We start from the raw sequence: 13,849 nt of genomic DNA on the forward strand, positions 1-13,849 counted from the left end.
ATTGGGGGTTTCCTGATGGTCTTATGCCGCTTTAACTGCGATTCTGTGATGCTAAACTGCCACCTTGTGGTTACTTGAGAGGTTGTATGTATTCGTCAATTACCAGCAACAAGTGGGAAAAAAATGGACTTGAACCAGAGAAGTTGGGGTTTTCGTAGACTGCAGCTGCAATGATTAGTGAGGATATTAATAAGTCAACAACAGAAAATTTGGCAGAGATAATGATGCTGATCAATCAGGCAGAAATACCATGCATTTGCTTGCAAATATGAGGACTTAAAGTTTCCCTTTTGTGATACATTATTGTAAAAAAAAAAAAATTCTGGTTTGGACTGTTAGATTGACTGTTAGTGCTGTTGGAACACCTGAAAATTACTATGTTAGTAAGAATTGTGCTGATATGATGTGTTCAATACTCTATAAATTCCCTACCTTAGTTTAACCTTCTGCACCTGTAAGGCATCACAGAGAGTTTATAGGGATATTTTCTATGAATTATTTGCACCTCGTTTATGTTTCACAGCTGAACAGAACAATGTTTTCGTCTGATATAATCTGAAAAGCGCTCTGACTTACAATGACTGCTATTCTCATCTGTTTTATAATCTCTCATTTTTTCCTTCCAATGCCTACCTACCTGGGCCTCTTCTGTGTGTCCCTTACAATGGTTTCACACATAGAAGAAGATCTCACTAGCTGTCTACAAGATGGACAGCGTTATAGTGACAAGGATGTGTGGAAACCAGAGCCTTGTCGCATCTGTGTGTGTGACACTGGAGGCGTCCTATGTGATGAAATTGTCTGCGAGGAGCTAAAAGACTGCCCCAAACCTGAAATCCCATTCGGAGAGTGTTGCCCCATCTGCGCTGCTGACCAGGCTCCACCCGCTGGTTGTAATTTATTTATCTCACACCTCAAATAAATAAATTACTGCTCAGGATCATATTGTTTATTTTGGGGAGAAAACAAAACATGGTGTAAATTTGGTATTAATCAAAGGTGGTGTAGCTGCTGTTTAACATCTGTCACTAAATTGTATTAATGAGGCTTATACTGTGTGACAGCCTTTGATTTGAATGCAGTTTTCGATCCCCAAAGCAAACAAATGATGAGAAATAAACAACAACAGTGACACATCTGTCAGGATTTCAGCGAAATGCTACCTCGCCGTAATTTTTCCATAGCTGGCTCACCTTGGCCCCATCTTGTTTGAATACTCTCTGCTTCCCTCAGTATCATGAGAACATGTGGGAGTCATTAAGGAAATACCTCAGTCAAGCAGACACGGCTTCACATTTCTACTCTATATCCTCTCTGTGGATTTCTGCAGATCTGATGGCAAGAAAACACAGTGACTCTGTACTGAGAGTTCAGACTATTAGAAGGATCTATTCACCACATTTGAAAGTGCCATTGCCTCAGATATGCAAACTCTGTTGGTCAGCATTGGAAATCTAAATAACGTCAGCTGAGGAGCATGAGTGAAGTCAGAAGTGTCACTGTTTGCAATGCATGCTTGTGGATTAAATGCTTTATAATATACTTATTGTAATTTTGAAGGCAAAATGAACTGCTTATCAAAAAAGTATGCCAAATCTTTTAAATTTAAGCTATTAACCACAAGAAAACAGAGCTGGCTGTCAAACCTCTATACGTTTATAATAATAACAGACTGCACACTATCTGACATTGTCAAACAGCAGTATACGTCGCTCAGATTTGTAATGACTTTTATTTGATCCAGTAATTCCTGATTTACATGAAAATCTTATTAGTTCCAAGTATTAGATGGAGGCAAATGCCTTCTTCAACAACAGTTTGCAGAAAAATCACTGGTCATCATAATTTAACTTCTTTCAGTTGCCAAAAAAAAAAAGTAATAATGAGCTTAAAATTCAGTGATATACACAAAAATCCTGCCTTTGCCGACAGCAAATTCAATTTTGCAGGCTACTCCAGCTCCTCTGCTCTTTACCCTTCCCGTCTAACTGCAGCTGGTTTGCTTTTGCTTTGAGCTCCTAATGTGAGATGGCGAGGAAACCAACACTTTTTTTACAGTCCTAATGTGCTCTTTGTGTACTGAAAATATGATTCGGTGGTGATCTTTGGAACAGTTTAATTCAAGAATGCACAGTTGGCTCCCAGCATGAATAGACTTTCTTCTTCATAGCCCACATAGATGGTTCACTAACTGTGATCTGTTTTCTCCCTCTCTCCTGCTCAACATATAACAGGAGTACCTGGAGCTAAGGTGAGACACTGTAGGATATTTAAATGCTGCATGTGTATTTGTCTGTGTACACAATCATTATGCCGTGTGTGTTTGTGTGTGTGTTCAATATGAACCTCCCCCAGCAATTATAACCATATCTGTCCCAGACTTATATCAGGGTTGCACAAGAGCCCTGTAGTTTAAGGATTGAGATGAGACTTTGATGTGAATGAGCTTTGGCAGATGGATAATAGTTATTTCCTGTTCACACTGTGTGCCATATTTACATGACCACTGATGCTGCAGGGGATACTTACTTTGAATATTTTGCTTTGACCAGTTTCCTGATAAAAAACTGCATATTTTCCATCAAAGACATTCATCAAATGGACCCTTATGAGCAGTTTTCCAGGATGTGGTTGAGGAAAATACAGGCATACAAATGAAAATAATCTTATAGTGCTGATCTTAATTGCTGTTATGTTCTTACCTTTTTCTTATCTCAGGGTCAGAAAGGTGAACCAGGAGACATTACAGATGTAAGTTGCTGCCACACAGTCATAAAAAATGCAACCTATTTGTGCTGTCATTTGGAAAAGCCTGTTTGTGGCCTCTCATGAGTTTAAATACTTAAGTGAAAGAGATTTCTTTCAACCTCACATGAAACACTCAAAACCCACCAGCAGCATGCAGTGGAAGAAGTATTCAGGTCCTTTACTGGTAACTGAGGAACTACTAGTAAAAAGCAGCAATACTGCAATATAGAAATACACCATACACACAAGTAGAAGGGCAGAAATGTCCACTGTGAATCCCGAGTTGATGTTATTTTATCAGATTGATGTAACTGATGCATTAATGTATGAGAAGCACTTTGTTTTAAAATGTTTTCATTTGCTGTGTTTATAAGATCGAAGTAAAAAAGTAAAGTCAAACTGTCAAATGTTTCAGTGCATGAGTTCGAAACACTAAATTACAAGTACTTTACTTAAAGGAACTACTACTAATATTAATGCAGTTACAATGTTAATTTTAAATCTTCCTTCCCACCAGCTTACATAAGAATGATGAAGTGTTAGAGAGAGGGGAGGAAGGCCTACCAAGCCACTCATCAAAAAGACAGTCAAGCACAATAAGGGCTACATACAGTCCTCCATAAAGATTCTCACAGGTCATCAGAGAGCAAGAAGGACTAAAACTAAACTCCCTGCTGCTGCTGCTGCTATAGTGCTGCACCTGGAAATGCTTTACCCCACTGAGGGAATACAAGCTCATGGAAGGAAATACAAAGGCATTGTTTATTGTATGTTTTTTATAATGCTTTGCCCGAAGAGATTAGCAGTTAACAAGTCTGCTTTGATGGGAGACAGATCATTTTTCCCAAAACCTCTCATGTGCAAATATATCTGGTAAATGTCAACTTTTGTAGTAGGCCTACAGTTTAAAACTGATGTTTTCTTCAAGACCACCAGACACAGTTCATTTCTTTCTGTCCTTTTCTTATCCAGGTTGTAGGACCAAGAGGACCACCTGGCCCAATGGTATACACCTATGTCTTCACTTACACATTTTCTCATAATTACTCCCCTTAGAGCACTTTTACAGAGTCTGTGAACTATCTGAATGCATTTAGAGGAACCATATAGGTATTAAATTTAATTGGCAGCACAGTGACTGGGAAAGGAAACTGATCTGATATAACAGTAGTAGAGTTAAAAGGCTACAGATGTTTTTCAATACACATGCACTGAGATAAAGCCTGAAGTTACTTCACCATCTCCTGCTCACCCAGGGCCCACCAGGAGAGCAGGGACCCCGAGGACCAAGAGGAGAGAAAGGAGAGAAGGTCAGTTAAACATGTAAAAAATAAGAAAAAAAAAAATGACCCTTGTGATTTTCTCACCCTGACACTTAAAAAAAACTAAACCCACCCCCCCTGCTCAGTTATGAAGTATAGTATGTTCCACTGAATCTGAGCTTTAAGTCTCAGAGAGTGGGTTGGGGGATCTGTTATAGGTTGTAGGTTTGCAGAATGGTAGCCTTTCATTGAGCAACTCAGCCTAACTAGTCATGTGTCATTTCCATTAGGCTGTGTGGCCTGCTGAGGTTTGGGTTGTTTCACAGATGTGAGGCTGTCGGAGACTCATAATGTAAACCTCCGCTGCTCTCAGAGGCCCTCATAGTCAGTCAGTGTGGGAAATCAGCACCGCCACATTTGCAATGCTTTGATCGCCTCATTAATGTAACATCATTTGGATGTGCTAATGGCTGCAGGCGAGGAGTTTATGTCATGTAGTCGTCTTGTTTATGTAGATTTAAGCACAAGACAGATTGAGCTTTGGCTAGCCAGTGTTAAGAATTACTATTTTTTATTTAATTTTTTTTTTTTTGGTGTTCAGTACATTCTTTGTTTGGGATCCCCTCGCAGGGTAATTTGTCATTACATGCACAGAGGAATGCCAGGTAGACTAATTTGGCTGCGAAAATCATCAGCATACAGTACAACCTGAGTAAAAAGGGTGCTTTTAAATTACATATTTTGCAATAGTATTAAAGATATTTTTAAAGCTTTTTTTTTTTAACCTTCCTGGGTTTGTTTTCCATTTGATACCAGCAAGTCAGGTGGAGTCAAATTCTCTGATATAGCCTGTCAGTGCAGTCTGGAGAAGCTTTAGGCATCTGTTAAGAGCGTTGTCTGCCAGTAAATGTGTAATGATTTATCCTGAGTGCACCTGAGCTCAAATATTGGATCACAGGTTGGAATTAATGAATGCTAAATTAAAATATGGAGCACTTTCCTGTTCTTACACATGTTTTCCTGGTTTGTATAGGCTAATATTAAACAATAACAATAAAGCTGCAACAAAATGGAAGATTGTTACTGAATAAGATTCCATTTCTATTTATTTGTTTTTTTTACTTAAAATTGGTGTTCTCAGTTGTCAGAAACAGCACAGCTACAGAAATAGAAATATATACCACTTGAATAGAGTGAAAACAATTAGGGAATTGATTTTTCAGCTGATCTGTTGTCCAAGCTTCTCAGTTTGAATTTTGTAACAAAATGATATGTGTGACATTTTGTGAACCAAGAGATTAATCAAAACTGAAAATAATTGTTAATTGTAGCCCTATTTGAGTTATCCTTAAGATGATATTGTATTTCCTGTGCAGATGTAGCCAATATAAAGGTCCAGTACCCATTATGAACTATACCATATTCTTGTCTTTTCATTAATTTTTAATTCATCTGAAATTTATGTTTATTTAAGGGAACGCCTGGTCCCCGTGGCAGAGATGGCGAGCCTGGCACCCCTGGAAACCCTGGCCCCCCTGGACCTCCAGGACCTAATGGACCCCCTGGCCTTGGTGGAGTGAGTATCTCATGTATAGTGGGGGTGGTGGGCTAGTATTCACTGCAGACGTAGAAGCTGACAGGTTGAATACTGATTCAAGGCCAAGAATGGGTTCACTTTGACTGCTTGGAATAACCAGAGAGAGGGGTGAAATGGAGCAAAGAAAGAATCCAAGAGTACAAAAGATGTGGGAAACTGCTGGTGTTGGGAGGAGGCAGAAAGACAACAGTGAGTGGATGCAGAGAGGAAGAATGGGAAGAATGCCTCTCATTCTTTGTAGGAGAAAAGAAGGGAGGTGGATAGAGGGTGGTGGAAGGGCAGAGGTAGTATGATAGACTTAAGAAGGGGAAGGGAAGAAGTATTTTGGGGGGGTGGAGTTAAAAAGAAAGTCAGTCTTTGTAAGAACAGTTCACATGCCCTCTGTCTCTCCTCTGTCTGCATCAAAATTCACATAATAAGCTCTACTACTGACAAAAAAGTCTAAAAGCTTATTCTCCTTCCAGCCAAAATAACGCAGCATCCTCCAAACTCACTAATCCAATGACACATGAGCACACATGACATTAAAAATTCTTACATTTTGCAACAGCCAAGGCTCAGTTTTTAAAGGTATTGTAATTATGTTTTCGATTCACTCTGTTCCAATCAAATACTTTATCCAGATTTCAGTGTGTTGAGTAGATGACCTTTAAACTTTCAATTCTCTGAGATGTCACAAACACAACAAGCCACAAACCAAATTTGTTTATTATAAAAATCCTAGTGATGTTCTTTCTTTTGTCTCTTCCAGAACTTTGCTGCTCAGATGGCTGGTGGTTTTGACGAGAAGGCTGGTGGAGCACAAATGGGTGTGATGCAAGGACCGATGGTGAGCAAGCGCTGATGAGAGCTGCTGCAACTCCTGTGTTCTTTTTTTTTTTTTACCACCAGCTGATTTAATCTGCACACAGGCTAAAGTTGTGGAGTTGTCAAAAACAAAGGCAAAGTGCTCAGAGTCTATCCACATGAAGACCTGGGTTAGAGATCTGCAACAGCCAGCATCTGCTCTGCATCCCTATCCTGCACTTAAACTGCTCTGGAGGGACATAAACAACTTCTTTCCATGAACTAGAGAAGCATCACCTGGTGATCAAGCATGAAAACTATGAGATGGAAACATCATCATCATTCTCCATCAGGAAATTAAATACCAAAACAGGATTTAAAATCTGGGACATGAAGAAACAATGAATACAGTGCTGCCTATTTGTGTTTCCCTCTTTTGTTTTTGGTTTTTGGCTGAAATCAAGAGATTAAAGGGACCCTTTTTTTTTTTTTTTTTTTTTTGCTGCTCGAGGAAAGAAACTGCAAAGTTCTGGGTCCTGATGGAAAATAAACACCTCACATGGAGTACAGAGGGTCAATTTTATAAACCAAGGAAGCAGCCATTGATCTTCATTATATTTCAAGCTCATGAAAACCCACTCCTGCTGGCATGGCAGTTTGCCTGCGATGGAGTGAGGAGCACACTGGGAGCTATTTTGGTTTAAAGAGCCACAGAGCAGCTTGGCTGTTTCTCAGCCCAGCAGTGGTTTGAGACGCTCTGAGGGTAGGGGGACTAAAGTGGATCTGATTCCTCAGTTAGCATCGGTGTGTGTGTTTGTGTGTGTGTGTGTGTGTGTGGGGGGGGGGGGGGGGGGGGGGCACTCCTACTGACTGTCCTACCACATGTCTGTCTGAAAGCTCACCACAATACTGAGCCTTTTTAATGGAAGTCCACATTTACTTTGGCATTTGTAAGCTTGCTGGTGGTGAGAGCAGTGAACGAGCAAACAGGTCTGATGCTAAATCACAAGTACAGCTTATAACCCCTAATATACTTATGAGTACCCCAACTCATATCCAGCACCTACATAGCTATTCAAACAACACTGTTACTGAAGTGTATGCACACACACACACACACACACACACAAACACCCAAATACAGACATACAAACATATGCATGTCCCTTAAACACACTTTCAAGCAGTTTGCAGATATAGAGCCCCATTGATAAGTTTCTACCCAGTGTGGTGAAGGCTTCCCACACCCACTGAAAGGTGACTTTCATTCGATTCTAAGGACCACTGTACCAGGCAATGACATTTTCTTTGGCTGCAAGCCCTGATTTTTGTATAAGAGTTCATAACAGCCAGTCCACTGAAAGGAATGTGTTTTTATCCAGGCAAACAGCTGTAAAAAGTAATCCAAGTCAAAGTGGGGGGTGGTGTTTTGTTTTGTTTTATTTGATTTTTTTTTTTTTTTTAAGATGAAGAACTCAGGATCTTTTTAATTCCTTCCTTTTACAGTTGATTTTCTCTCCATGGCTAAAAAAAAAAAAAAAGCATAAGGATTTTTTTTATTTGGCTCATAACTCCCACAAAATGTGATTTTCTCTTATTGAACCCTGTTGCATAAGGCTGAAGCAGAAATTAGCAACTCCAGCCAAACGTCCTTGCAGAGTGGACTACATTCCAATTAGAGACAATTTAGTTACATTTAAGACTCTTCACCTGAGCCAATGCCTGAAATTTCACTTATCTAGGATGAAGATTTTCATTATAACATTATAACCAAAAGTGTGACATTCAAGAAGCCGTGTAGAGTTCAGCCTTGTCTCTTAAGAATACAACACTTCAGCTCATGACCTTTGAACTACAGAACCACAGTGAGTGGAAAAATTAGCTGAGGGAAGCAGAGGGATGAAAGAAGTGAAGAAAAATCTGAGCCAGTGAGGAATTTCAAATAATTTATGGGTTTGACAAGAGAGCTGCTGAGTATTATGTAGCTTTGGGGCAAAGCAGGTGATATGTTTTTATAGCTTCTCAGTGTATTTATGTGGATAAAATGTCCACTTAACAAATTTTACCAGTAATGCAAGATACAAAATATAACTGTGCTTTACTATGATTTGTGTGTTTATGTATTTTGAAATCTGTGCAGTGGTGAGCGCTGTGGTTATCCGCCATTATCCTGATGTTGCTTGTGTGGTTTCTTTTCTTCTCCTCAGGGCCCTATGGGACCAAGAGGACCACCTGGGCCTTCCGGAGCACCTGTAAGTACCTCCTGTACTCCCAACAACAGCACACCATCAGTGCACACCTGTAGACAAGATCCTGTGGTTGGTCACAGACAGGATACACATGGCAAAATCTCATAATTGTAATGTGACTCATGACATGTGCATATGCTACACTGCTTCCTCTAATGTATCAATAACAATATTGGCCTTAAAATGACCACTGCTACTGCAAACTTAAGGAAAAAGGCTGTAAGTAATAATTGTTTATACTGAGCCCTCTTTTATAACCACGGGCGTCTGCTCAGTCTCTTCTCTGGAGGAAGATGGCAAGTAAAGAACACTTTCGTCTCCCAGCTGCAAGCGCCTGGGCTTTTTCCTATGCCACAAACCCAGACATACCATAGAACACCTGACAATTTACCTTCCACACAACCTAGTGGGCGTACACCCACTACACTCGAATGTGCTGCCTCTTTCTACTCCTGCCTGTAACCCACCCTACCTGCAGCCCTTACTCAAAGCCTCCAGAGCAAAGCTACTGAGTTGAAGGCAATGCCATCTGACTTGTCTGAACTTGATGATATTATCACCCCATTTGGAGAAATGCATTTTTGCCTTAAACAACTTTGGTGTGCTTTTAGATAAGGCAGGATAGAGTGCCTCAAACAGGATTGCTTTTTACAGGCATGGTATAATTTTGAATCTCAGCAGCTTTTAATCTAGAACTGCAGTCACAAGGATGCCATTAAGGGTTGAATATGCATGCACTAATTTCCCTTTGTGCATATTACAATATGTTACAATTCTCCTAAATCTGTTTTCCTCATTTTATACACACATATAAACACTGTTATAATGGAAGATGCTCATATTTAACATGACTAAAGTTTCAAATACTGAGGTGAGCATATGTGTGCATATTCCATCTAAACTCAGGCTGACTTCAGACTGCTCTAAAAGCTCAGATGCCAGCAGGTACCCTTGGCACTGTATGATGTCAATAAAAGGGGATATAGGCTCCAGCCACCCCCCCCCCCCCCCACCCCCCACCCCCCTTTGATAGTGGGTGGTAGGCCATCTCAGGCTCAGTACTCTGACTGAGTTCTGAAACTCCATCCACTTGCTATTTGAATCTTTTGTGTGCAAGGACTAAAATGTCTTGTTTTAGGCAGAAGATAGCCTATTCCTTTGACCTAAGATAATACAAAGCTTGCAGAGTACAAAAAAGAAAATATGCAGCTGGAAACTGGCATTCCAGTTCCCTTTTAATTAAAATATCATTTAAGCTGCAGATAGATTAGTAGTCATTTTTTTAGTCTCTTCTTTGTCAGTGTATAAAAAGGCTGCACTCCAATCAGACTTTCTCTTCTTTTCTCAGGGCCCACAAGGTTTCCAAGGCAATCCTGGAGAGGCTGGAGAGCCTGGACAAGCTGTAAGTATCCCACCCTCCTGTGGTATTACATGTCCCCTCTAACCCCCTAAGCTTCTGTTCTTCATTTCTTTTTTTTAAAGGAAAAAAAATCTTATGGCTGGTTGACTTGAGCTCCTTTTTTTATCACTGCTTAAGTTTTTTTTTTTTTCTGTCTTAGAACAGCTATTAACTTTTAAAAAAAATCATCAAATGATAGCACATAGGTTTAAAAAAAGATGCTGCTGTTGCTACTGCATTTTAATGTGTGCAAGTTAGCAAAATGTTATGAAAATTGGCACAAAAATGACCCAAAAAAACAGTGATGTGCAACTGGCCTAAATATGTGTATTTAATCACATTATTTTTCATTGTGTGGAGTTTGGCCAAGGCTTATTGTATATGCCTTTGTTGCATGTCATAGTATTTCTTCACCTCCCTACACTTTTATTTTAAATGTAATACATTTCACCTAAAAATGCCAAAACACACAATATAACCAATATTCTTGCAATCGCTTCTTTCCTCACAGCTTCTTATATTATTTTTACAATTCCTCATCTTAATCCTCTTGAGGTGGAGTTTCTGTCTGTTCCAGTCAGCTTTTATTTTCTGTTCCCTGTACCCAGCACTAGTTCCTCAGCAGGTAGACAATGCAGGGTCTCCCCACTGCTGTGTTAATCTGCTCCTGTGGAGTCTAGATATGCAGACAGAATGTCTCTGAGATGCGTTTCTCCTTTAAAAATGTGCCAGTACATCGTTAGGAGTGATTAAAATCAAACGCCCTTCCAGAAAATAGCTTGACAGTTGTAGAAGGGTGAAAATGTTGGCCAAGAGCAAAATCTGCCCTTGTTTGCTGCCCTTAATTGGGTAAATCATGGAAAAATCACAGATCAAAGAGGGGGAAATGCATTGATAGAATAATAATATCGGACCTCTGTTTTGTTTTTTGTTTGTTTTTGTTTTTCTGTTCTGAGACATTCACCAAAATGGTATTTTGTATTTCTGTGCAGCTGCAAAGTCATGAAAGCCTAAAAAAATTTATAATCCCTTCCTACTGAGATCACTTCTCACTGAAATACAGAATACTGTATATAACTTAACTTTAATAATGTTATTGTTGATTAGTAACATTTTATATAATCTTATTTTAAAAAAAAAAGAGAGAAGCTACCATGAAAACAATTCCCAGTGTGTTTCACATCTGTGACTTAGTTGGCTTTTCTTTGTTTTCTGTTCTTTGTTTCTGTTGATTGCAAAAGGAAAGAGGCACGAGCTGTTACTGTCAATTAAGATGCAACTTTAAATTGTGTAATGTTGCCCTCTGTTGGTTAGGAACGGTAACAGTTTCTCACCTGTGCTTTTTTTTTTTTCTATTTCTAACAGGGACCCATGGGTCCCCGTGGCCCCCCTGGACCTCCTGGAAAACCTGGAGATGATGTAAGTGTGACCATTGCAACTAAAGTTTCATCTCTTCGCCACGTTATGCTGGAGTCAGCTTTGTAGTTTTTGCGGTAATGATCAGGTAACTTCCCTTCAGCAAGGACTCTAACAGGGCTAACGTAAAATGATTTTTAGTCACTGTCTTCTTACAGAGTGTTGTTAGAGCTCTTGCATTGTCAAAAACTGCCACGACAGAATTAAACTTTCATTTTTAATCTTTAGGGACACTGTTATGATCACCAGTAGCAGGAGGAATTTCCACTCTTTGCCCTGATGCAATATTTACATAAACAAATGAATACTATATATGTTCTGATGTAACGTGTTATTTTGAATCTCATTTGCTCATATAAACATGTTTGGGTTAGATTTTTCTCTATCAACTTACCTCAGTTTTTGCTGTATTACTGCTTTAGCTGTACACTGCACAACTCTACAGCTAAAGCAGTAACAGCTGTACTCCACAGCTGACTGAAGTGAATCTTTATGTAAGTGGAGGCAGCTTGTATGCACACAATAATGTGAATTAAATCTTCAGAAAAATAGATATTAAAAAAAAGTAATTCCTACTTTTAGCCACAGGATGGCAGCAGATATGACATTACACACTGTGTCCACTAGGATGCTCTTTATTGGATCCAGTTACATACAACTAGATGAAATACATTTTATTCAGTGCAAAGCAAGATTTGCACAAAAGAAAAATGTAAAAAGTATATGCAAATTAATTTTTTTACTTCACTGTCCATCTTGGTTTCTGTTTTAGGGTGAAGCTGGCAAACCTGGAAAATCAGGTGAACGTGGACCTACAGGACCTCAGGTGAGTTATTCCTGATTGTGTATAAGGTTGTGTGAAATTTGCTAAAGATTTTGCTAAACATAGAGAATTTAGTTTACAATGATAATGTAGACATTTTGTGACAATGATTCATTAACTAAATTTGGCAGTGAACTAATACACTGGACTAAATGTCCTTAAAAAATATTTACACTTGTGAATCACAACAGATTGTGTTCTAAATATCCATTCAGCCTGAACCTGACTTGATTTATTAAAGTATATTTAACATACATTTATAATCAACAAAGAATCCTATTATTTCTTGTTCCTTTCCTTTGTTAAAGAGGAATCTTTGTATGTGTGGAGAAAATGTGTTCTCATCTGGCTTCCAGATTTTAATTTCTTTCATCATTAGCTATTTTAAACTCTTAGCTTCATGTTTATTCCCCTATGCTGTATGTTGATCTACATCTTTTCCTTCTGTGCCACAGGGAGCTCGTGGATTCCCAGGAACTCCTGGTCTGCCTGGCATCAAGGGACACAGAGTGAGTTTGTTTGTTGTCTTAAAGATTCCAGCACAAACAGGTGGGCATTTATGTTTCATGAAACCTGACTTCTCTCTCTTTTAGGGTTATCCAGGGCGTGATGGTGCAAAGGGAGAGACTGGAGCTGTTGGTGCTAAGGTGGGATGTGGTGATTTTTCTAACTCATACCCAATTGTGGCTATATGCCTTCCTCTGCTGATGATAACACTTGTGTAATCCACCCAGTATATTGTACAGTGATTGCAGCTGACGAATGATGACTAGATCAGGGTTCATTAAGATTGCTTCACCATAATAACAGCTAAATCTTCTCTCTTTTCAGGGTGAATCTGGTGCTCCTGGAGAGAGTGGCGCTCCTGGACCAATGGTGTGAATTTGTGGACACAAACACATACAAAAAAAAAAACAAAAAAAAACTTGTAGCATCCAGTCTCCATGGTAATAATGATTAATCAGTGTTGGAAACAAATTCTCCTCTTCTTCACAGGGACCTCGTGGTTTGCCTGGTGAGAGAGGACGTCCTGGACCCAGTGGAGCTGCTGTAGGTGCCATCTTTCTCTCTGAACACTGCTGCTGAAAACAAACTTAACATAATCTGTAACAGATGGTTAGGATCTTCCCCCTTCTTTTCTTTTCTTTTCTTTTCTTTTCTTTTCTTTTCTTTTCTTTTCTTTTCTTTTCTTTTCTTTTTTTAAGTGTTTCAGGCTTAAGTAGTATCCTCACAGCATTGCTCAGGTGCTTCCCTTAGTGCACCAAACAAAGACAGCTATGCAAATAATCGCATTAACCTTAAAACACTGAGTCTGGTTATTTATTGACTGTAAGAAAGCATTTATCCAGCTCTTTTCTGTCATGTGCTCATAATGCACTGTTCACTCTATTCAGGGAGCACGTGGAAATGATGGCTTGCCCGGTCCTGCTGGTCCCAATGTAAGTATCCTCTTAAATGTCATTTAATCTCCTTTTACTTTGTCCTCGTTTGCGTTCAGATCTAGTAAGAAATACTGTACATGAAATCAGCCTGCTGTTTCTCTGATAATGTCTGAACTCCCACACCTGG

General features: G+C 39.3%; 1 protein-coding gene across 3 annotated transcripts in view; it reads left to right on the forward strand.

The window, feature by feature from the left end:
• col2a1b (collagen, type II, alpha 1b) overlaps positions 1–13,849 on the forward strand; it is a 45,537-nt gene that overhangs the window by 2,695 nt on the left and 28,993 nt on the right. The window contains exons 2-17 of one of the 3 annotated variants that reach the window (XM_030728530.1): positions 681–890; positions 2,235–2,251; positions 2,719–2,751; positions 3,721–3,753; positions 4,005–4,058; positions 5,485–5,586; positions 6,359–6,436; positions 8,601–8,645; positions 9,991–10,044; positions 11,407–11,460; positions 12,230–12,283; positions 12,736–12,789; positions 12,874–12,927; positions 13,112–13,156; positions 13,277–13,330; positions 13,675–13,719. In XM_030728530.1, the coding sequence (XP_030584390.1) occupies positions 681–890; positions 2,235–2,251; positions 2,719–2,751; positions 3,721–3,753; positions 4,005–4,058; positions 5,485–5,586; positions 6,359–6,436; positions 8,601–8,645; positions 9,991–10,044; positions 11,407–11,460; positions 12,230–12,283; positions 12,736–12,789; positions 12,874–12,927; positions 13,112–13,156; positions 13,277–13,330; positions 13,675–13,719 (986 nt within the window). The remainder of the gene's footprint in view (positions 1–680; positions 891–2,234; positions 2,252–2,718; positions 2,752–3,720; positions 3,754–4,004; positions 4,059–5,484; positions 5,587–6,358; positions 6,437–8,600; positions 8,646–9,990; positions 10,045–11,406; positions 11,461–12,229; positions 12,284–12,735; positions 12,790–12,873; positions 12,928–13,111; positions 13,157–13,276; positions 13,331–13,674; positions 13,720–13,849) is intronic. The other 2 variants (XM_030728531.1, XM_030728532.1) reach the window with 2 other exon arrangements.

The sequence above is a fragment of the Archocentrus centrarchus genome, chromosome 5 (assembly GCF_007364275.1).
Source record: "Archocentrus centrarchus isolate MPI-CPG fArcCen1 chromosome 5, fArcCen1, whole genome shotgun sequence".
NCBI classification, from domain to species: domain Eukaryota; kingdom Metazoa; phylum Chordata; class Actinopteri; order Cichliformes; family Cichlidae; genus Archocentrus; species Archocentrus centrarchus.